Source organism: Dromiciops gliroides, chromosome 5 (genome assembly GCF_019393635.1).
Source record: "Dromiciops gliroides isolate mDroGli1 chromosome 5, mDroGli1.pri, whole genome shotgun sequence".
Classification (NCBI taxonomy): Eukaryota; Metazoa; Chordata; class Mammalia; order Microbiotheria; family Microbiotheriidae; genus Dromiciops; species Dromiciops gliroides.
In genome coordinates, this window is record NC_057865.1 from 7,101,369 (window position 1) to 7,127,184 (window position 25,816).

At 40.1% G+C, this 25,816-nt stretch overlaps 1 protein-coding gene across 6 annotated transcripts in view; it reads right to left on the reverse strand.

Annotated features, from left to right (window-relative positions):
• DGKB (diacylglycerol kinase beta) overlaps window positions 1-25,816 on the reverse strand; it is a 692,138-nt gene that overhangs the window by 368,411 nt on the left and 297,911 nt on the right. For all 6 annotated transcript variants that reach the window (XM_043968094.1, XM_043968091.1, XM_043968093.1 and 3 more), the window contains 4 exons: window positions 24,590-24,706; window positions 17,649-17,722; window positions 10,530-10,604; window positions 876-961 (listed from right to left, as the gene is read on the reverse strand). In XM_043968094.1, coding sequence (XP_043824029.1) covers window positions 876-961; window positions 10,530-10,604; window positions 17,649-17,722; window positions 24,590-24,706 — 352 coding nt within the window. The remainder of the gene's footprint in view (window positions 1-875; window positions 962-10,529; window positions 10,605-17,648; window positions 17,723-24,589; window positions 24,707-25,816) is intronic.

Below are 25,816 nucleotides of genomic sequence, written 5' to 3' on the forward strand. Positions count from 1 at the left end.
ATTGATTGAAGCATATTAATGAATTGTAATGGGCACCAATGAAGGGTGTGTGCCCATCAAAGAGTTCAAAGATTAACCAAAGAAAACAACAGGTCAGAGAAATTCAGGACCACCCAGATGAAAGGATGAAAAAATGCAAGCTGAGGTTCAATTTAAGCAAGGAGCACAGAGCACAGGGCAAGAAAAGATTTGGATTCTTTGAGTTTTGGCTTACCATGCTAGCTTAGCATATTTTTGGTCCTATTTCATTAGCTTATTTTTTTTTCTCAATTAGTGGTTTCTTAGTTCCTGTGGGCTCTAAGGCCTATTTCTCTGAGGGTCTTGATGCCTTGGTGAGCACCTAGCAGTTGCATGGCCCTGTTAGAGAGAGAGAAAGAAGAGACACTCCTGCCTACATGCCCTCCAATTCACAAGTCAAACTCAGTGTCTCCTTGATGTGTTTGCTTAGAGAATAAATGTCCCTTTAAAGTAAAGAGCATGTTTAAACTTATGAGATGATTTCCACTCTCACTGGCCTCTGCCAGCAGTTGGTCAGCCAAGAAGCTGCTATGTGACTCACAGTAATAATGTAGAGAGGGGATTCAATTCTGAAGCCCAGATGGGACGATGCATGTGTTGGAAGGATAAACAACAATGTATGATCTAAGAAAAGATGAGAAAATTATTTGGTCAGGAATTCTGAGAAACACAATAAGCTTCTGTTCAACCCTTGAAAGATTTGTGGTCTCTTCAAGTGGTATGTTCTCCCTACCATCCACCAATTAGAAACCCTCTACAACTTGGAAGATAGCTTTCAAGAGCTGTTGTGGCCCAACAATCTCCTCTGCCTTATTGCCACCACCCCTCCATCTCTCTTAAACACATTATTTCATTACCTATGCAGTCCAAAATCCAGCCCACTGTTCCATCTCCACCACATGCCAGAACCCTGAAGTCAGGAACGTCTCGGAAAAAATTTAACCTGAAAAATAGAAACACTTTGAAATTAAAAATCCCTATTCTTTTATTCATTTGCACAATCTTCAAACTAAGTCTGCTGAAATGTAGGCTTAGCCACATGAAGACTGAAGATTTTAAATCCATATCACTTAGAATCATTTATTTTTGGTTTTGTCAGCTAGAATCAAGTGGAAAATTACTAAACCCAAAATGAAAACAAAAAAAACCCTTAGTATCCAAGTTATCACAATACTTTGTTTCTGTCTAATTTGAAATGCCCAAAAGAAAAGTGATTTTATACTCTTAGCTCTCAGTTATCTGTATGTCTTCCTTAACAGCAGCAGCAACAATGGTTAAAGGCCCTGGGTCTATGCCACATCAATTGACGAGAAAGGATAGTTAACCAGAAGAAGGGAAGTTCAGGGGAAGGCTTACTAGTTGTCTTAAAGCATTATAAACTGTCGTGTGGAAAAGGATTTGGATTCATCCCTTGGCCCAAAAGTCAACATTAGAAGCAATGAGCGACATTTTTTCAAGGACAAAATTTAGTCTTGATAGATGTTTGTTGTTGGGGGTGAGGGGCATCCCTAAAATGTAGAGCTACTGCAGAAACAGTGGGTTGGTAATGAGCTCTCTGTCACTGGAGGTCATTGTTCACAGAATGGGTGACCTCTTGTGGGAGTATAACCGCATCTATTCTTGGTCTCTGTGGTCCATGCTCATGTCTAAGATTCTAGAATTCTGACTACAATCTCTGGGACTTGCTCATGTTTATAAACTACATAAAGACTCCCAGAGGCTGTTGCTTGCTACAAACAAGGCTCAAGCTGCCCATCATGTAGCTGTTAATGAATCTGTACAGTCAGGCTCAAGCTTGGAGCTTGCCCCATGCTCTTTCTAAAGCACCATATTGCCACTTAATGGCCAATAGCCAGATCTCTCCATCACTGCTCATGGGTGACCTGGCTGGGTCCCAATACTGTCTGGAGCAGTAAGGAACTGGTTAACACTATGGGAGGTGGGGAGGGGAGGAGGTAGATGAAAAATGTTGCCCCTCTCTTCCCACCCAGAGTCCAGGCTTCTGCAACTGCCATTCCAGCTGAGTGCTCATAGGACACTAAATTGAATGTGAACGCAGTTCTGCCAAAATAAGAGCCACTGTTCTTCCCAACACAGTACACTTCTGCTACTCCCAGAAAGACTGGACTTTGAGCTTAGCTCTTGAACATCCTCTCCCACATTGCTAGAGAAGCCCTGCTTTTGGTGTGGATTCTTATGTTAAAAATGTTTCATCCCACAGATTAGGTTCACACACCCTCCACTGGCCAGATTGCAACCCATACATAGATTTTTATCCATGAACCCTCAGGAAGCTTCCCAGGAAGATGCATTAGACATGCTGCAGGCCTCCCTGTAGATCTTTGAACAAAATCTGGGTAACACCCAGGGCAGACTTAGCCCACTCATTTAGACTTACTTTCAATGCCCAGTAGGGCGTCTCCTTTGACAATCAAACGTTTGCTTATGTCTGTTAGAGAACTCTTAATTTTAGTGAAAAAAACAAAGTATTCCTAGAGTTCTCTAAGCCATCTCTATATATTTATTATACGTCAGTCAAAGTCATTGACAAAATTGTAATCTATTCTGCTATCTGCTCTTTGCAAGCAGTTTAATATTTCCCATATGTGCCTACCTCCCCCATTTCATTTGTTTTTCTCAAGAGAAGATACTGGTGAAAAAACAGTAAAGAAAATCATTGAAATATACCAAATATGTCTCCCTCCTGGACACAAGAGAATTAGCCATTCTAAAGAGCACCCCCCCCCAATGGAACAGCTAAATTTGATGATATCATCAGTGTCTTTTCCCCACCAAACCACTATCTATGGAACACAAGCATAGCCACTGGTTCTACTACCCACACTTCCCTACAAAGAGGGGGTGGGTATTTTTGTGGCAGGCTACCTCCTATCCATTAATCACTGAGCTAAAAATAGCTGTCAACCCTTGATATTTTAAGAATCCAGCAACAATTTTAAAGAAAAGTTATTAGAAATGTAACATAGAAAAACTAGTAAGAATGTCATAGTGACTAACCACTCAATCCACCATCAGCCCATCCCCAGCTGATCTATGAAAACAACAAGAACAACAAAATTAGGAGGAAATGTGCGCTGTGAATTGAAGTTAAATTTTTCGATTTGTAGTTAGTAGGCCTAGGTATAAAGTATATTCAACCTAAAAATATTTTATATAATCCATACCCTCCACTCTCCCTCCCCTTCCTCTTCCCCTCTTCTGTTTCTCCTTCTGTCCCACTTCCTCTTTCCCTCTCTCTACTCCACTTTAGATATATATGGATATATATGTGTGTGTATATACATATGGATATATATATATGTGTGTGTGTGTGTGTGTATGTATACACACACAAAGTATATGAGTGCATATATATGTGTGCCCAAGTATATGTATCTAATGTATGTAATAGTCATTTATACATTAACATGCATGGTACAAAGGGTATATGCACAAAATGTTGCACAATTCACTTCTACGATATTTTGCTTTTGATAACATCAATCATCTTTAGGGAGAACATGTATAACCTTTCTGCTGGATACTTAATCTGCAGGTTAGGTATCAAATTCCAACATTCATTCGTGATTCTAGGATGTCTTAAAGTTATTAGCAATAGCTCTGCGTCAGAGATTATCGGACCAATTATTCTGGGGAAAAGCACATGTATTTCCAAATTAAACATTAATCAAACATTAGAAAGTCTGATGCTTTCTTTAATATCACCTAATTACAGACTCTCCAAGATGGAAGGGACTTCATTAACCATATAGCCAGATATGGCCCTCCCCTCCTTCCCCCCACGTGAATCAGAATCCCATTATGACAAATGATACTGTTGACTTTTTCTGAGGAACTCAAATGGGAGGAATTCCTTGCTGAGCAAGGCAGAGCATTCTACTTCTGTATAACTCCATATACAGGGTGTGTGTGTGTGTGTGTGTGTGTGTGTGTGTGTAGGCATACTGCTTTTGGGGGAAATACACCACAGGTTTTATCTCTTTTAATTTCTTAATAACTCTCCATAAAATAATACATGAGTTAGACAAAGATAATGGAATAGGTCAATGGTCTCTTCACTCTAGTTCAATTGTGATTTCTACTTGATTCTCCAGCATCTTCATGTAAAAGCAGGTACTAAAAGAGAGCAATGTCTCTAAAGCCCTCCATTCAAGGATGTTTGTTGGTATCTCCCTGAAAGATTAAATAAATTTTCCACTAAAGCAGTGACCTGCCACATAGGAAGTACACTTGGGCCTTGTCATATACCCTACAGCGAAACTCTGCTCTTTGTGCTCTCTCTTCCATTGTACAATGCCAGTACTTGAGAGCATTGAGTGTATCCAATATTTAACAGAGGTTCTGGCACATAGGAAGTAGTCCCTCCACCCTCCCTTCCCTTGCCTTCCTTTCCCTGTCCTGCCCTTCCTGCCCCTCTTGTTTATATAGATATGCATACACACATGCACACTCATACATATATGTATATATCCTGCATACACATTTATAATTAAAGTAACTCATTCTTATAGAAGAGAGAACATTATGATGAACTGTTTGTTATGTCAAAGGTCAAATTCCTCTCGTCTCGAAGAATGCATTTTAATGGATTTGAGAATAAATTGGCAAGTAGGTGCCTAGAAGCTGAACAAGCTAAAATTATCCTTTTTCTTTTCTGAGCATTAATCTCTTACCTGAGCATGCAACTGTTCTCTGAATCACAGAACGCTAGAAAATCAATTTGATTCTATGCATCAACCTTTTTCAGTGTTTGCAAAGATGCAATTATGATCACATGATGGTTTTCTAATATCATTCAAAAGTGACTGATGTATGTGCTATGGGAGTGCTGTTGGCATTTCCTCACCCCCTACCCAATCTTGCAGTACCCAACTCTATGGCGGAGCATCACTGTGATAGGTGAAATGATGTGGAATACTGAGGTGGGGTAAGAAGGTGATCACAAGCATACAAGGGGGAAAGCTGGCTTCCTCTAATTAAGTGGACTATGTTTTGTGGCTGCTATCACTTAATGACCTGTGTCTTAGGTCTTTGACTCCATCTCAGTGCTCACCCTTGCTCTCTCTCTTGCTCCTCTCTCCCTCCCTCCCTTTCTCTCATTAATATTTCAGTTTTTGTCTGATTTTTAAGGTTCTTTTTCAAATAACGACAGCCTGGGGTTTGGTCTTATTTAATACTCAAAGAGCCCAGGGACATGGACTGGGGATTCTAGGCATGTTTGGATTTGCACAAGGGGAGGATTCTGGCTGGTTTCCTTGGAGCCTTGAGGATCCCTGATGAGCCTCGTGCAGGTTCTAGGTCTCAGTCCCTGCCAATCCCTGCCCAAAGCAGAAATGCATGTTAGCGAGTGCATCACAGAAGACAATTCTTAGGCCCAAAGGGCTAATGAAGTCTCAGATCTGGAAGAGGAATCATCTCATCCAAGCTTGTTATTCCATAGATATGGAAGCTGAGTCGCAGCCAGCAGCAGTAGCTTGACACAGATCACAGGGGCAGGATTCAAATGCATGCTTTCCATCATGTTGTATCTGGATTCTCTGTGTCCTTCAAGTCCCAGTACTCTGAAAGGGAAAAGCCCAGTCCCACAGCCTTGCTACAGTCTTACCTAGAGCCTCCTAAGGAGGCTTTCCCTTTGGGCTGCCAGATTGCACTTCATGTCCCTTGTATAGTTAAAGTTCAGCTCATTTTAAATGTAGAATTTTGTAGAACAATCTTCCCATGAAATATTAGTTAGCCTCAATGATGGCAGATGAACAGAAAGATCTGAATCAATGACAGGTTTGTCTGTGATTCCTTTTGGATTAACAGCAGTCTATTTACATGTAAGATCAACTTTTTTGAGAGCTGATTATGTACACATAACAGCATGTGATGGGAGCAGGACTTATTCCAATACCCATGTGAAAGGAAGGTGACTCCTTACTGCATGAAGGTGGGTCTGTGCTCAGACGTCATCAAGCTCTTCAGCAAATGTTGGTACTTTTCTAAGGAGCACATTCCTCTAAACCAATGCCTCCCAAAACAACGTTTAGATAACCTATCGCTAACTTCCCGTGTGTCTGTGGGTAAGTTTCTTGTCCTTTCTGATTCCAAATTTCCTTAAGTACAAATGGGGCCATTGGCATGGATGCTCTCCAAGGTACTTTCTGACATTAAAACAAATATTAATGATGACACAGGATTCATGAATCATTAAAAGGAATAGGCTGCATCACCTCAAGTTAGAGCCCTACAGAGAAAATGAAGAAAGCAATGCTTTCTAGCCTAAAAACTAAGAATGGTGAAAAATCAGAAACTAAATCAGATCCCGATCTTTTACAGGTTGACACTCAAAGAGAACTAGGATTGGATAGTATTTTCTCCACAAATTTTAAAAGAAAATTAAAACTTCTCCCACATAGGGGCAGAAGCTCAAGGGGAAAAAAACAATTAAAACTGGTTCAGAGAAAAGGGCAAAGAAGGAAGAAAAAAAGGAAAATATCTGGCAAGAGAGTATTTACCCCCTAAACTTCTCCCCTTCCAAACTTCCCTATGATTGAGTATCAGGGGATCAATCTTCCCCCCTCATCATCCCTCAGGCTCACTACCTAGGAGTAGTTCTGTATTCTTCTCTCTCCCCCTGCCCTCCTCCATATCCAATATGGTGCCAAGGCCTTTGGAATCCACCTTTGCAGTATCTGTCCTCTGACACTGGCCCCACCCTGATGAAGGCCTACAGCACCTCCTGCCTGGACTATTGCAAGAGCTGCCGGTGGGTTTGCCTAAAGCATCAAGTCCCTTCCCACTCCAGTCGATCTTCCATTAGGCCACTTGAGAGATTTCCCTAATACCCAGATCTGATTATGTCATCCCCCTACTCAATTAACTCCCATTGTAACCTATTCCTTCCAGGATCAGGCTCTGGTTTTCAAAGCCCCTTAGCCTCCCTCCTCCCTTTTCTACTCTCCAACATGTACTTTTTGATCCAGTGACACTTGCCTTCTGGCTGTTCCACAAACACTTCCCTCCATCTTTGGCTCTAGGCATTCTCTCTGGCAATATACCCCAGGCCTGGGACACTCTCTGTCCTCTACTCTAACTACTGACCTCCCTGGCTTCCTTTAAGTTCCAACTAAAATCCCACCTTCTATAGGAAGCCTTCTCCTACCCATCTTATTTCCGGTGCCTTACCTTTTCAAAATAATTTCCTGTTCATCCTGTATATAACTAGTTTGTATATATTGGTTTGCTTTTGTCTCATCCATTAGATTGTAAGCTCCTTGAGGCCAGGGACTGTTTTTGTTTCTTTTTTCTTTTTAAGCCTTTCATGTTTAATGTAGTGCCTGGCACACAGTAAGCATTTAATACATGCTTATTGACTGGCTGACTGACCAAGGACAACACGTCATGCCCTCTTGCATTTTGCCAGCCTTCTGGTCTTTCCTGATTTCTTGCTATGCTTTGCCTTCCCACGTCTAGCAGGTATAACCAATCTTACTAAGTATTAGTACAGGGTGAGGCAAAAGTCACAATATTTTAATAACTTTTTGAAAGTTATTTTTATTTGTTTCTTGTAATTTATGAGATTTAATTTTTTCACACAATATAAATTAATTCCCTATATATACTGTACATGATGCTATGGTATTGTAGGTTAAAAACAAATAAATAAAGGAGTTATTAAATATTGAAACCCCTTTGTGACTTTGACCTCCCTGCCCCCCATTGATCTATGCCTAGGGCATTGTGAAGGTCAGCGCCTGGAAGACCCTCCAGCAGATGGAGCACATCCGTCTCCCTACAGTACCATGATAAAGAGGACCAATAAATGCATTTGGAAGCAGCTCAATCCTGAAGTATTTCCATCTTTGTGACTCACACTTGGGGCAGAAAAGATGCAGCAACATCAGAAGGTAAATGGAAAAAAATAGATTTGATCAGTAGGGTCTCAGCAGGTTACACTAAATGATTTTTCATATTATCCTACATGAATTAATGCATACAAATTCAAAGTATAAATTAAGAATGAATGGAAATGAGTATAAGGGGTTTGAAGAAATAAATCTAGACTAATATGACATGGACACCATCCATTGCATCTCCAGTCCTGAGGAGTTCAACTAACATCAAGTCTAACCATGGATCATGCCCATGTAAGGGGCAAATTTAGTATGGGAAGACTTAATTGGGTGGCTTGCCATAATATTGTGGTACAGAAAATAATGAGAGACCTCTAGGTCCAGAGTTACCTGGCTTTGTTTAGTTATTTCTCTCAGACTGATAAGAAATGAGATTAACAGCCTCTTTTCCACAAACAAATCAGGGTTTATTAATGGGAACAAAATTACAACTCAAATGAAGTTAATAGGGCAAGGGACAATGAGAAAGGGGATAGAGGAAGGGAAAAAAATATGTCCCACTTCCCAGATGGTTAGAATCCAATTCTCCAGGGTAAAAAAAGACCCCAGCTCGAATAAAGCTAATTAAAACTCTAAACCTGCCTCCGGCCTTGCTTCAACAACACAAACTCATCACCACCTGGAATCTGCAGCTCAGCTGTGCAGTCTCTCTTGGCTCAGTCTGAAGCTCAACTCCCCAGCTCCTTTCTCCCTCACTCCCAGGCTTCCCCTTGAAGCTTCCCATGAAACCAGAAACAGGGCCATCCACACACAGTCCCAAGCTAATTGGCTGGCAACTTTGATTAACAGAACCAACAGGAAGCTCTAAATCTGCAAGCCAGCCAGCTTCCAGATACTGACCTGGAATGACTTTTCAAGATTACATATTTTCAGTCTTACCATAATGAAGCAAAGATGGGGTCATGAAAACCCTAAGTCACAATTAATTCCTTACTCCCATCAGAGACTAAAATCCCAACTTCTTGCATTTCTATTGCATTTTTCAAGATTTATCAACTTTTTTTTTGCAATAACTCTTTGAGGTAAGGAATGGAGGTAGCCTCATAGGATTTTGGTTTGGAAACTCCTCCAAGATTACTTCATCTGCTAGCACCTAAATGAAATCTTAGGAAAAGGATACAGACCCAGATATAGTCAGTGACCTGCCCAAAGCCATATAGACAGTGAACATCAGACTTCAACCAAGGTCCTCTGATGGCAAATTCCAGGATTTTTCTCCTATTGGCAAGGGAGCTCTGAGGCTCTGTTTCTATCTGCTCCTTCCAGCCTCATTTCACTTCATGCTCCCTCATGCACTTTATGTCCCAGCCTCATTTACTCTCTTTGTGTTTCCTGTATCAGACATTCCCATTCTTGTCTCCATGACTATGCCTTGGCTGTGCCATCACCTCTGGCATGCTCCTTATTTCTCCACCTTCTACTTCCTGCAATCAAGATCCTGACTAATCTTACTTCAAATGTCTCCAACCCCACTCCCCACCAAAATCCAGTTTTTTCTGATCTGCCCAGTTTTTAGTACTTTGATTTATTGGTTCTTTGTCTTCATATCATATTTACTTCTTTGCCAATTTGTCTCCCCCTTTCTCCTGAGCCCTTGCCCAGAATTCTGGCCTCTTTATCTCTAGCACCATCCACAGTACCTTTATCAAAGCTGTTGCTGAATATGTATTTGTCCTACTGTGCTGAATGAACAGATGTGGAATCTGGGGGAGGGGAGGGGATAATGACCCACCCAGATCCCAAAAGCTAATACATATCAGAGCTGTAACTTGAACTGGGGGCCTCTGACTCTAAGGCTACCTCCCATCCCCACCATGTAGCCTTCTTCTCAACAGGGAGAGCTTGTCCAACTGCCCCTTCCACATATTTGGCAGAGCTATGACCAAATTTTATGGTGGACACATTGAGAAACGTCAATAGGAAAAGTCAGGGGAGAGGGAGTGAATGATCAAATTGATTCCCAATGAATAATGCCTTTGTTTGTATTTTTTCTGGATAGCTTTATGAAAAAGAAGCATCCACTCCATAAGCAAAACACCTCTGTTGCCCTAATGCCTTTTATGAATAAGAAGACATATTTGAAAACAGAGATCTCCCTGTTAATGGATGACAGTGAGTAATAATCATACATTGAATTAGTGAGCATTGCAAGGAATCCTTTGCAGCTTGGACACTTGAGTTATTGAGCATTGTGAGAGACCTTAATGGGAAGATTTATGGGTAAATGAGATAATGTTCTTGGTGAGATGCACTTCTCTTAATCTATTGGGAGTTCTGAGTTGTAAGAGGGGAATGGAACTAATTCTGTCACCACCTTTTCTTGACTTTCTGAATTGAAGAGGGAACTCACCCTATCTTGATTCCTTTTCCCTTCTCTTCCTCCAACATATTTGGATGAGAAAACCAATGAAAACAGGATATGAGCCATTTTAGAGGCTGGATTCTGTTTTTGGTAGTTGCTATTCCACATTTTTTTTTCTTAGTGGTCTGGTTGATGCATTCAAATCACATTATTCCTAGGTATATCAGCCTGCTTATTTAATTAGGGAGTATTAAATGAATTAATGATAATGACATTAGCCTCAGACTTACCCTGGCATGGGTCCATTCGTAGCAAGACTATAAACCTGGCGAGGATTTAAGAGATACTGAAATTTTCTGTAGATTCTGTGAGATGGAATAAAATCAGAGGGGAAAAAAGTTCTTTAGTGATATGAACAATTATCTTATTTTTGAAAGAGAATTTCATCAATAAATCATAATATAATATTAGGTATGATTTCAAAGTCATATGTTTTAAAAGCTATGCCATTATGGAATGAGAAACATATAAGAAGTAAAATAATTTAAGCAGAGTCTTCCTAACCACAGCAGAGAAGGTCAAAGATCTAGTGACAAAGCGATCAAAAAAAAGATTTTAAAAAGCTCTGTCCCCAAATAAAATGACACTAAAGAATCTCAATTTAGAAACAAATACATGGATATTCTTAAAATGCTACTGGAAATACTTACCCTCTATAAAGATACTTTAATGTCAGCTCATCTTGAAGATGGAATAAATGTTTTTGCCCTAGATATTGAGTTGTCTAAATGCTTTATCTAAATAAATCCTGGCAATGACTGAAACTTAGAGGCACCTTGCCAACCTAAGACACAGGGAGAAGGCACTACTCTCTACCAAAATGGATACTGGAATGATTCTGCTCCCATTCCATGGATGCCTTTTTAAAAATGTGTTTCCCTCAGGTCTCCATTCTTGACAAAGACATTGATATCTAACTATTACCTCTGAGATATGTGATTTAATAAGACTTTTAACTGGTAACTGTTCATCCTTGAGAAAGATATAAGCCTAACACTGTCCTGTCACCATCTCCACCCTTCCTCCAGGTCTTGAGGAAGATGGCTGACTAGTAGGTACACATGTGTTTGTAAATACACTTGTCAGTGTACTTAATGTGTTAAAAAAATAAAAGGCATAGAGGGGCAGCTAGGTGGTGCAGTGGATAAAGCACCAGCCCTGGATTCAGGAAGAACTGAGTTCAAATCTGGCCTCAGACAATTGACACTAGCTGTGTGACCATGGGCAAGTCACTTAACTCTCATTGCCTTGCCAAAAAAGAAAAAAAAGAGGACAAAAAAACATCCTAAAGGAAGTGGATGGATTCCATTTTTGAAACCATAGACCAGGAATTATAGGTAGGAATATATTTCTATTTCAGATATCCTTTGACTTTACTGATAGATTTGATGAATTGATAATTCAAGCACCAAACATAATTTATGGTAGTTCTGGATGTCCCACAAGAAGTGGAACAAAATAAGAAATACTGTAGATGCTGTGAATAAGAATAAGAAACAAGGATGTCACCTGATCTCCCCAAGATAAAATTCCCTTATTTGCTAATGAGGATCAAGGATGCTGCTTTCCTACATTTGGAGTAGAACATGCTTCTATAAATAACGGCATATATGGATTCATATCCCATTTCTTCCACTTATTCCCTGTATGCCCTTGAGCAAGTGACTTTCTCTGGGTCTCATTTTCTTCATAGGCAAAATAAAAAGAAGGGGGTGGATTAGATGGCCTCTAAAGTCTGCTTTCAATCTGTTCTCATGTGAAGGACTTAGGATACCATCTGTGCTAATGGCTCCCAGGTCAGATGCTCCCTCCAACAATGTGGATGCCACCAGCACTGAAGAGTCAGGAGAAAAGTCAAAGGAAGTGTTTGCCAAGTATCAGCAGAACGATTTGAACCCAAACCCACTGCCTCTTATGATCACCTCTCACTATTCATTTTCACAACCATGAGGCTTTTGCTTGATAGAAAGAATTCCTCATTTCCCTACATGTGAAAAAGTACTTCATGTAACATGAGAGAAAATGCCTCTGATGATCCAAGTCCATGCGAAAAGCCCAAACTGTCACAATCAGGATAAAAAAAGATTGAACTTTCTACTTTTGAAGAGAAGTATGGGGGAAGGTGTATTGTGGGTTTAAATAATAAAAGGAACTAGAAGACAAAGAATTCAGCTGTTCTCAAGTCATCTGACATACCTATCATTCAATATGGTGGTAGTAGATGGATTTAAAAAAAATCAAGGGGGATATATATGAACAATTATGAGTATATATTGCTATAATTAATAACAACATTAAATAAGCTGTTTAAGAATCATGCTATTATCCTAAAACAAATGTTCTTATATTTTCCTGGTTATAACATCAATCTATAAAATTTAAAAAATAACATTTTAAGAGAGATAAATTTTCTAATGTTCATTATCTCAAAACCATGTGGAATGACAAGCTTTCAAGATAAGGACCCTGAGCTGGGGGAAAAAAATGAAAACATAGGGATAGGATGAAGAACACATCCTTCTCCTCCTCCTCATCTGACCTAGTCCTGGGATTTGTTTCGAAAATGTTTTCAAAGTTTCTAAAGGGTAGTCACTTACATCTCAATTATTTTATGCAATTACCAGAAACATTTATTTTATCAACCTGGCAGAACACTAAATAAAAAATAATAATAGTACAAAGGTAATGTATTTGAACCAGTTCTAGGTGAACTCCATTGAAATGGATGAAAAAAATGAATTATTATAATAAGAAAAAAACAGCTGGGGCACCTTTGGGGTTTTGAAAGTTTTTCATGGGAATATGTATGGCTAAATAAGACAATGGTATTCTATGGGACACTGCATATAAAAGACTGACAGAATATTCTCCATTGATCCCACTATCTGACTCCACTGTCCTGTCCCTTCTAACCATGTTAATTTTATTGCTCAGCCCCCAGTTCTTTCAGAATTTAACAAAGTTTTCACATGATCTTTGTGGGCAAAAAAGGAGAGATGATAACGAAATAGGCAGATTCAGACAGTGGGGAAAAATAGAACTTTTTTGTGGGCTCCTCCCCTCATGAGCTGAATGTCCAGATAGCTTGGTTTTCCCTCCTCTCTATCACTCCAAAAAAGAATGTTTGGGCATATGACCATACCAACTCAATCAGTTCTTTTTCAATCAAAATTAGGCAAGGTCAAAGACTCTCAAGAAGGAAAGACAACTGCACCACAACAATTACAGAATATCCAAATTAAGACAGAGATTCATAGGCAATTTGTCCAGGCATCCGCTAACCACTTAGTTAGCTTGCTAATTAAAAATAATCATCATCATCATCATCCATTATCATCTTCATCATATTGATGACAACTAGCATTCCTAGGACTTAGCCTGGTATGCTCAGAGAAAACCCAAGGCCCAATTCTATAATTTCAGGGGATATGGTAAAGGAAAATGGGAAAGTAGAAGAAAACAAGAAGAAGGTCATTCAAATTTCTATTCCACTTTAATCCCTACCAAGGGCTTTCCTCACAATCTTTTGAAGTGGGTCTTGAGAGTCATTTACCTCTTTCTCAATGAAGCAACTGAGGCAGAGAGAAGTGAAGCCAAAGAAGACGGGAAAGCTCAGGGATGTAGAAGCAGGGGGTACAGCCAGATCCCTCTTAGGGCCATGTTTCCAGTATCAGGAACACAGAGGGGAAAGAGGGAAGAAAAGAAGAGAGAAAGAAGAAAGAGACAAACAAACAAAGAAAGAAACAAAGAAACAAAGAAAGAGGGGCCTAAGAGAAGAGGAAGAGGCAAATATGTAGGGCTCAGGCTGCTTCTATCAGGCCAGCTCAGAGAACAGTCTATGTGGCCTTACCCTAATGGGAAACCAATGAACAGGCCTATGGAGAAACCATCTTAGATGACAGCTTGATGATGAAAATGTATGTGGAAATTAAATCTACAGCCTTCCTAACTGGTGTGGGAGGAGGAAGGGGAGGCATTCCACTGAGTGCTTTTGAAAATCTTGGGGAAAATATACAAAACATGCTTATTCCAAACAATTATTTCCATTTATTTACTCTTAGAAAATACCTAAACCTAAATTAATCTCTGAAATTTTATGATGAAGAAATGCCATTTCAATGTAGAAATAGATGTTAACAATTAAAGACCTACTATATATGTGCACACTTGTGTGTATGTGTGCAATTATATGTTCTTTGATGTATATATATAGGTATATATATATAATATTTAGGTGTAGCTATGTATTCTATACAGTGCATTGCATGTATAATACATCATAGATAATGTACTATATAAAATACATGGCTACACCTAAAATATTATATATAATCTATATGTAATATTATATAATACATACATACATAGACAGACACAGACAGGATAGATATCTGTCTGTCCCTTGTTTTCAAAGAGCACCAATGATATCACAGAGTGATGTCTTTAGTTGGGTGTGAATTGGATTTAAGTGAGGCAGAGCTGCACAAAATCATCAGCCTCAATCTCCCTTCCAGAGTCATCCAAGTCAGTGTCAAAAAAAAAAGTCGAGACAGCTATCAATGACCCGATGGCTGTCCAAGCTTTAAGTGTGCCGCAGTGTCTGCTTCGGCCTCCATCATGGCTTTTGGAACAAATTGTTCTCAGCCGCCCATTCCACAGGGGAAGTTTTCACATGCTTGAGGTAGACACATCCCTAACTCAGGTTTGAGGCCTGGTAGTTAGCCTTAACCTGATCCGGCCCATTGGCTGAGTTTTACCAGGGTGTTGCCCCTGTACATGCTACAGTTTCTTCGAGGCACAGGTGAGAGTTGGGTGGCAGATAGACATGAAAGGTAGGTAAGCAGCCATGAGAAGAAGTGGGTAGGGTGTTCAGGAAGGACTAGTACCTTGGCATGAGGGCATGAGGGCATGAGGGCTTGCTGAGCTAGCTATCATCTATCTATCTATCTATCTATCTATCTATCTATCTATCTATCTATCTATCTATCTATCTATCATCTATCTATATCATCTGTCTTCTATCTATCTATCTATCTATCTATCTATCTATCTATCTATCTATCTATCATCTATCTATCTATCTATCTATCTATCATCTATCTATCTATCTATATCATCTGTCTTCTATCTATCTATCTATCTATCTATCTATCTATCTATCTATCTATCTATCTATCTATCTATCTAATTATTTATCTCCATTCTGCATCTGCTGCTCTGTCTTGTTTCAACTCCACAACACCAGGTGCCTCTCCCAGGTTAAGATTCTCACCTCTAATTTCTTCACCAGGCTGATGATTCAGCCTCCTCTTTGCTCTGACCAGAGGGCTGGAAGGTGGTGTCCCAGACTCCTCCCAATTCTTCCCTTTACAGAGGGTAAAAACTGCTTTTGCATTCACCCATTCTGGATCTGCAACTGCCTAGGTCTGCCTGGGCAGCGAACAAGACGGCCTCAAGCAGCGCCCCCCTCCCCAGATTGTGAGCTGTTTGTTTATTAATTGTATCCTCAGCAGTTAGCACAGGGTATGGCACACAGTAGGTACCTAATAAACAGTGATATGATTGGATCAGCTACACATTAGTAGACACAGATCTCTCCCTAATATACATATATACATACATACATAAATGCATGCATGCATACACAATAAAGATTTACTATATAAACATACAATCAATAGAGAAGGTAATAGAATTAGAAAGAGAGAGAGAGAGAAAGAGACAGACACAAAGGAAAGACAGAGAACAGAAAGAAGATAGAAACAGAGAGAGGAAAGATAACCTACATAGGAATGTAATATAATTTTATATGACTCCATCTTCCACACCAGTAGAATATCCACACGTGTTCATGCACACATGTGCATACATGTAATGTATAGAGATTCAGGAAGTACTGGGTTCAAGTCCTGCCCCTGGCCCCTCCTGACTGTATGACCCTGGACAAGTCACTACCATCTCAATGCCCATGGATAACTCTATAAAACAATAAGTTATAGACTGTCTGCTATCTACTTTGGAAGAGGGATTTCCTTCATTTGGGAGCTCTCTATATCAGTGTAATCAGAGGTCCAATCCTCATACGCACATACATTTGTACACACACATACATAATGTATTTGTACAAATACATGCACATACATAAATACTTATATATTATATATAGGTGTGTGTATATATGCATGTATGTATGCATTACGCATGTACATATATAAACCCCTTTATTTTATCTCCTGTAGTTGTCTAATTATGAGGAATGGAGCCCTCCCAGGGTGGGGGAGGGGGAGAATAATTCATCCTGGAAAGATTCCTCCAGCACCAGGTCTTTTTGAATGAATGGCCAATGACTGATTATGCTCCAACTCCTCAAACCCTCATAGGATATGGGGAGACATGCCCTTGCTCTAGAGGCAGTCGGGCTTAAGGGAGGGGTCATTTTGATAGGACCCTGGGGGTCTGAGGAAGAAAGGGGGTGGATACTTTGCTGAATGTGGCAGCAGAGCAGGTATGGAACAAATTGTGTTGGCTGTGGGGAAGGCCTCTCTCGAAGATGTAGCATGCTAGGGCAAAGCCCCAAGTGGTTCACTCTCAGAACAGCTCTGCCAACAGCCATTATATATGCCCCCTATGGCCAACCCTTCTCTTATACATCCCAAAGTTCTTATGTCAATCTTTACATAAATGCACATCGATGTTCTCTATAAAGACTTAAACACACAATCCCTCTGCTAGACACACTGACAGAAGAATCATAGTGACATAATTATGATCCTAGGCTCTGTGGTCATGGATCACAGGAAACAAAAATGAATGATTTGTGGATTATTTTAATAGCATGAAATAAAGTAGCAAATCCTCAACTAAGGCAATAAAAAGTTCATAAAAATCCCCATTACGATTTTAAAACATCTCCAGATATAAAATATCAATGAAAAATGGAGAAGAAATCAGACCCAGACTTCTCCCATAGATTTCAGCAGGAGTTAATCACAATTTGGACACTGAATTAGGGAGAGGGTCTAGTGATTACATCAGTACAGGCAACTTCTAGGAAAGAAAACTCCCTGTAAGCTATCATCTTCTCCTAACTTAGAGACTCAGAGGTTCTGGGGCCACTGAGAAGCTAAGTGACTTGTCTAGGGTCACACAATCAGACTGTGCCAGAAACATAACTTGAGCTCATGTCTTCCTGGCTAGGAGGCCAGGTCACTACCCACTCAGCCACACTGCCTTTAAGGACATTCAATTATAAATCATTAATTCCAGTTATGCCATGTCACATCATTATGTCCATTTCAATGATTCTATACATATCTGACAATGGAATAAGTAGGGCCAAGAACACAAACCTTTCTCCTTGCTTCCCACCACTCTTGGGGTTGACAAAAACCAACAGTGGGTGAGTGCCAGGAATTGGAGTAATCTAAGGAACAAAATCAGACAAGATCATTAGTTCTCATAGTCTGCTCTGGTAAAGGATGAATAAATGAACAATGGCAAATTAACATGGGTTGCTGGGCTGGAAATAATGAACAAATATAATTGTGGTTTAAAATAAGGAATAATGAGCTGATTGAGTAAGATGTGTGGTCACTCTGCTATGGGCCTCCTGTGTGACCCTGGGTAGGTCACCTGACCTCGCTGTGCCTGTTTTCCATAAAATAATGGGTTACTTCCAGCACTGATGCCAAACTCTGATTACAGGGGGTTGTTGTGAACAGGTGGAAAGAGCAGCAGATTTGGAATTAAAGGATTCGCATCTTGTCTCTGTCAGTTTCTTTGTATGTATACTTAGGACATGACTCGTAAGCCCCTTTCTATTCTAAATCTAGACTCAGGATTCTCTTGGCAAAGTCTTCAGGGAAGGGGACATAGGAGCAGTACATAATAGTGGTGAGCACTGAGTGTCAAAGATGGGATAGAAGAGTGGTCTGAGCTGGGCTCCCCAAATGGTGTCCCTGGGGTGGACACCAGATAAGGAAGGGGAATCTGGGCCTCAGAAACCAAACTCAATGGAGGGCTGGCCTGCAAGTAAGGGCTCCTCTACACACTTATCCCCAAATGCTGATTTCCCCCATGAGTTTGAAGATAAAGGGAACTTTTTAGTTTTGAGTTCTAACCCCTGCTCCTCAATCTTCTTGTCAAAACCCTTCTCCTCAATTTTTGTTTCCTCTTCTCACAACAGCTTTTGAACAGGCTCTGAGTCCCCTTCATCACTCAACTGCATTTCCTTGTCATTGCCTTGAGTTCTCAACATGAGAACTCTCCATGGTTCTACTTCTGATCTCTTCTGGGATTCATTCTTATGCCTCAACCTTTGCACCCCCTCATTCACAAGTGTCTACTTTGTGTCTGGGATACTCTTTCTAACTTGTCTGCCCTAAGTTAACTTTTCTAAAAAAATGCATTTCAAATTTCATCCCAAGATACAGTCTGAAACATCTGTTATTGTTTGTTGATTATTCCCATGACAGTATGATGTGTGTTACAGAAAAAAGAAGAAAAAAAGACAAGCAAGGCAGTCACTATATCATGCCAATTATCCAGAATATGTTGTCAACTTTAGTCAGTGTCCAGTGTCCTCAAGAGAACAACTCGAAGGGCTTGAGTGACCAAGCATTTATCAAGTGGGAAGCACTGGGAATGCAAAGAAAGGTGAATACACCTGGCCCGCCCTCAAGGAGATTACATTGTAATAGGAAATAAAATGTGGATCAATGGCTACATAGAACCAAAGATAAAAATGGTTTCATTGTTCTATGCCTTTAGCCTCAGTGCTTCTCATATTGCCTTTTACACAGCCGAAGTTTAATAAATACTTATTGATTGATTGAACAGCTGGAGAAAGGTAAATTGAGATGATGGAAAGGATCAAATGGGGCAAGGGTAGGAAAACCTCCTGGTGAAGGGGAAGTTTAAGCTGAGTCTTGAAAGAAGCCAGAGATTTCAAGGTGTTGTGGTGAGGAAGGAGTGTATTCTGGGTATGGGGTACCATCTCTGCAAAGGCATAGAGGTGAGAAATCTTTTTGAAAAAGCAGCAGGTGAGGCTGTGGGGATAAATCTCAGAGTGTTTGTAAATATTGGAAAGGTAAGAAGGGAGATTGGGTGATTCTGAAGGGCCTTAAATACCAGCAGAAAACTGTGTGTTTGAATTGTGGCAGTAACTGGAAGTTATTCAGAATAGGCCTTGCCAGTCAGGTCATAGAAGGGATAATCTGGGATGTGGGTTACACCAAAGCTTCTTAAACTGTGGATTACAACCCCATGTGGGGTCATGTAACTGAGTGTGGGGGACGTAGTGGATTTGGCAACAGTAAAAGGTTGTATAGACCAAACTTAAGGACCTGTGTACCTAGGAAGGTACACTTATGCACTTGTGTACCTGGGAAGGTTGTGTAGACCTAACTTATGCACCTGTATACCTGGGACTGTGGACAAACTTCTCAGGCCAAAAGGGATCATAAGTGCGAAAAGTTTGAGAAGCCCTGGATTAGACCCCATGTCTGCTGACATCCCTTCTAGTTCATAGGGTCTAGTCATTCTTTTATTTTGTAGAAGGGGAATGGGTCCCAGGGAGGATGAATGGGGTGGGGAGGATATTTGGAACATCGTCCAATGGAGGTCTTTTAAATGTATTAGGGATGTTGAATTCCCAGGGAAGGAGACTTTAGAGAGCACAGCTGTTTTCACGTATTGATCAGTCTGTCCTAGGGAAGGTCGATTAGACTTGTTCTATGCCATCATATTGGGTTGTCATTTCTTAGTGTTAAACAGTTTGCCAAGTGTTTTTATATATGTTGTCTCAATGATTGCTGCCTCACACCACCCTGGGAGGTAGATACTACATGCACTTCTATCACCTCCATTTTATAGCTAAGGAAACAGGATGGGAAAAGTGCTTGATCACAAAACTGATGTCTTTTTGACTCCCTGCCATGCTGGCTCTTAAGCATAACTATAGCAGGATCCAATGGACCAAAGTTAGAAAGAGGAAGATTTTAGCTCAATGTTGTTTGTCCTTCATTTTCAAAGAGGACCGATAACATCATGGGGTGATGTCTTGACTTGCAAGTGAATTGGATTTAAGTGAGGCAGAGCTGCACAAAATCTTCAGCCTCAATCTGTATTCCAGTCATCAATGTCCAGTGGCAAGACAAAAATCCAGATGACTAGGGATGGCCTGGGATGTAGTTTGATGAAGCTTGGCATTTTCAATGTCTTACCAAGTTCTAAGCACTCTACAGTACAGCTTTAGCTGCCTTCATGGCCATTTGAACAAACTATTCTCATCCACCCATTCCACTTGGGGAAGTCTTCATGTGCTTGGGGTAGACATGCCCATACCTCACTGATGGGTTTGAGGTCTGTTAGTTACCCTCAAGCTATTTTAGCCCATCTGCCAAGAAAGTTTACTGTGGTGTAGCTACTGTCCATGCTAAAGTTTCTTGGAGCCACAGGTGAGAGTTAAGTGTCAGGTAGACCCCAAAGGTAAATGAGCAGTCCAGAAAGGGGTTTGGCAGCCCTCGCAGCAGAGGTGATAGTCCCTCCTGAAAACCCCATACATCCCATCTCAAAGTAAACTAGAGCTTTCTATCTCTCTGGATATAAAAAAAAAATGGACTAACCATCCAGGTGTCAATTTCCTGTCCATGGGGATATTGGCCAGGGAAGGGGGGTATTTAATCAGTTGCACACTTGTTGAGGTGACAATAGAAATAATTCGTGGACACAAGTAGCTAATTGTTAAAGCTCCTTCCAACTCAGAATATATGATTCAGAAGCTACACCAAGGATTTCTACTCTTGAATCACAAATGTCTGAGTGTACCTTTCATACCTAAATTTTGATGAATGTATTTAACCATGATTGACTTCCTTTGTAATGCATGCTTATTTCTGAGAGGGATGTCTATAAATTTCACCAGAGGGCTAAAGGTATCTAGGGCATTGTAAACAAAAAATAGGTTAAGAACCTCTGGTCTAGACAAATGTAACTGGAACATGGAGTTTGTGAAAGGAAGTGACTGAGCAAAAGTCGAAAAAGAATTTCAGGCCCAACTGTGAAAGACCTTCTGAATGAAGATTTAAAAAAAAAAGTTTGCAGTTGAGATTTGCTGGGAAACAAGTCACCATGGCTTTAAAAAAATCAAGTTAGTCACATCATAAGAGTATGAAAGCAACATCTTTGGGTCAGCATCTGGCAGCTTCACAAAGCAGAAAATGAAGGAGGAAAATCCTGGAAACAGTGTGTACAATTAGGAACCTACTAGAAAGGGAGAAAGCAAGATGTGATTATGTCCTAAACTGGAGTGGAATTGTGGCAATGGATGTGAGAAGAGGAAGCATACATGGAACTAATGACCCATTGACTAAGAGAGCAAGGAAAAAAGTCATGGGGGATGCTTTATTGGAAAGGAGGAGGGATGGACTGCCTACCTCCCCATAAATATCACTGCATTATCAGGAATGCATGGATTTGTGATCACTTTCATGATCTATAATAAGATATACCAAGGGTAAACCCTACACAAACATGTAAAGGCACACCTGCCCCTGAAGAGCCACAAAGGATCACCATGGCAGGACATATATCACAGGATTGCAGGCATGCTTTGGCAGCCATGATCACTCTTCAGAGGTCAAATTGTAAAGGTGGGAGATCAGGAACTTGGACTGGAAAGAGGAATGGAAAATGGATTACCCTGTGCCCCCAGTCAATGAGTATTTATTTTGCACTTACTATATGCCAGGTTGCCGCATTGGCCATGATTTTCTGGGAGTGATTTATCATGGTCCAAGTTTGCTTTGCCAACACTGGTTGGATAAATCATTTCAACAAGAAGGTCTTATGAATTCCTAGGTCAAAGTTCACGAAAAGTCAACACCTGTGAACATGATCTGGAAACCTTCCTTTGTACCTGGTGGGTTATTTTTTGCATTTTCCTTGTGATATGCCTTGATGGAAGATCCTGCATGAAGTCCAACCAACCCTATGGGTGGATTCCTGGGATAATGAAAGGAGCATGGAAGAAATCGAGGTCTGGCCTGGAAAGGCCAGGGTGTTAAAGTAGGTATGTTAGCATAAACTATATAGACTAGACCCATGATGTTCTACAGAACCAACAGAAGAGTCATGAGGGAGAGGGAGTCAACTCTAAGGAAAAGGCAATGGACAGTCTGTGTGAAACGCATTGAGTTTGAGGAGAGAGCAGAGTATCCACCAAAAAAATAATCTTATTCTGAGATAATAACAACATTGTCCATGGAAACTGCACTTTTCTCTGGAAAGTCTCATTTGGAAACTTTCCTACAAGGTAAAATCACATGAATAAGACCCCTGTTTTCAAATGTCCATGATGGAGGCATCCACACTATCAAGGGTGCCATGATTTTTTCAACACAGATGCTTCCATGGAGGACACAAGCGTGAGTGTTTGTATCTCTTCTGTTTCAATCACTTTGTGTAACTTGTTCCCATGTCCATAGTCTGTGATCACTGGTATACATCGGGTAAACCTCTGCCTTGGTGATGACAAAGATGAAGAACCCAACTACCTCTATGTGAAGTCCCTTAGGACTTGGGTTAATTAATGAGGCTCATACTAAGGTTATACATGATCTATTACTTCCTCTAATTAGAAATAATAATCCTGATCATTATGCTGGTTAGCTAGAAAGAAGTAAGATGAATGTTCTTAACTATGATTAATCACCTTCTCTAAGCAGCGCACATCTCCGCTGTCAGTGAGTTATATGCAAACGCGGCTGCAATTCAATGCTTTCTCGTGATGTATTTTTTTTAAAGCTTACGGGTTAAATTAATTCTCTGGCAGTTCTTTTTCCTCAATCTTGATAAAGCACTACCATTTTTATTACTCTAAAAAGTCCATTATTAGCAAAACAGCAAAATAATCGATTTCTCTCTTCTGTGACTTGGGGACTAGCTAAAGGGCCTGTCTGGGCCCTTTCTCCTTCCTCTTCTTGCCTTTCACAGCCAAACAATATGAACACATTCATGTGTTTCTGTCCACACTATTAAATTACTAATTATTTTATGAGGTTAAAGACCAGTTTACAGAAGTCCAACATGCTGAGGGTGCCAATAATATGATATGCACTGGGGTTTCCTACTATCATCCCAAATCTGCTTAATGCCAATGTTAACTGGATGATGCTGTATTCCTGAATAATAAAATAAAATAAAAATAATAGCTAGAATCTCTACATCATTTATCATATACCAGGCACTGAGCTAAGTTCTCTAAAAGATTATCTCATGTGACCCTCACAACAACCCTGGGAGACAGCTGCTCTTATCTCCATTTTACAGTTGAGGCAAATAGAGATGAAATGACTTGCCCAGGGTCACACAGCTACTAAGTGTCTGAGGTCAGAATTGAGTTCAGATCTAACTCCACTACTGTCTTATCACTGTTGGGAATGAACAAAATTTAAATATTATGATAACTGTGTTATTAAAGTTAGTGAGTATTTTAGGCCACAGCAACTTAAATGGCTATAGATTTAGAGGTGAGAAAACTTTGAAAGCATTTAGTCTAATAGATTCACCTTATAGGTGAGGAAACTAAGGCCTAAAATGGTTGTGACTTCTCCAAATCACACAGGTAAGAAATGGCAGAACCAAGCAGAGTTGTTTGTTGACATGGGGGAAGACTGAAGGGATCTAAGATTTATCACAGTAATTTTCATAAGAAACTTTGTAACTTACATGGATGGTGTATGCTTGTCAGCACATATATGCATTCAACATTACATATGATAGGTGATTATATATCTGCTTATATAGAATATAGAATATATACTTAGGTTTCTATTTTCATGAAAATATATGTTCTGATTTTGCTTTATCTCACAAAAAACAAGATCTATTCTTACGTTGTGCAAAGCATTTGTTTTTTCCATTCTTTTTTACTGTGAGGAAGTTTCTAAAATTTGTTTCTTCCTCTAATCATGCTAAGTTGTCAATAGACAACTACACCAAAACCTTCACAGTGCAGAGGGCTGTCAGCTCACTAGAGATTTGAATATTATGCATATTGAAGCCAAATTGAACAAAGCACATTGTGTTATTCGCCTATAAATGGACATTACAATCAATTTACTATCTAGACAAGAGGGACTGCATCCCAAGCCAAAGTGGGGGTTTAAACCAATGGGCTGATGATTCATGCCCCTAAAAGACTAGAATGACCTAAATAAAAAGATGATAGTGATGATGGTGGTGACGATGGGGATGATGATGGTGACTGGAGGCAGAAGGAATGCCCCACCTGTAGGCCTTGTCCATCTACAGTCACTGAGTTGGCTCTCTGCATTTTGGTCTTGTCTCCAGCTTTGTTGGCTTGTTGGGAGGCTCCATTATCCTTGTTCACACTTCCTTGGCGATCCTAATAGAAGAGAGAAAGGGATGCCTGATAAATCAGCTGCTTCATCTTCATAAAATAATTTCATTGAAAAATTATTTTATGTCCCAAAATGAAAATGAATTTCTAACATAGTGAAGAGAGGTTGATTTCTCCTGCGTCTCTTAGAACAGAAGCGATTAAATACCATTGATGAAACGGTAGACGAACTGTTAGTAAAAAGGAATGAAAGAAAAAGGAAAGAAAATTCAACAATCTGCCCAGTTGGGATTCTCAGACAAAACAAATTATGCAAAATCTCAAATTGGTTGTGTTTCATAAACTATGTCCTTGGCTCATGGCATACCTATTTCAAAGGAGGTAATCAAGAAGGACTTCCGGATGATGTCAAAATTCCCATCTGTCAATGCAGGGCATTGGACAAGATGACCTTCCAGATCTTTTTTTAATTTTAATCTCTGCTCCTAGGACTTACTTATTTAATAAGGTTGATTTTTGTTGCTGTTCAGTCATTACATTCACGTCCAATTCTTTCTTACCCTATTTGGGGTTTTCTTGGCAAAGATATTGGAGTGGTTTGCCAATTTTGAGGCAAACAGGGTTAAATGACTTGTCCAGGGCAACACAGCTAGTAAGTGTCTGAAGCCATATTTGAACTCAGGAAGATAAGTCTTCCTGACTCCAAGTATAGTGCTCTATCCCAAAGAGTCCTTTAATCTTATTTAAAATCGATGGGTACTACCTTTGTTTCCCTCCTTAGTGTGAAGACATTTTGAGAAATTTGACTTAAAATAAAACCACATCCAGCCCTGAGCTCAGGACAAGGCATCCTCTCTATCAGACCCATCAGCACTGTCTAGTACTACGAGAAGGGACCAAGACAAGGCCCCAGTGACTGGTCTTGTAGGTCCCTGAGCCTTTTCCTTGGAAGATGTGTCTGTGGGGGGTTGGGGAGAGGGGAGGAGATAAGCTACCCTAAAAGCTTGCACCTGGTGAGTTCTCTCAATTACCCAGCTTTGGTGTTGTGGTGTTTAAAGTCTAATGTGGGTTCTAATCTGCCCCCTCAGTTTGGGGGGGGGGGAGCTGGCTAAAATCACTGATAAATTCAATAAGAGTTTAGACTTTTAGGTATTT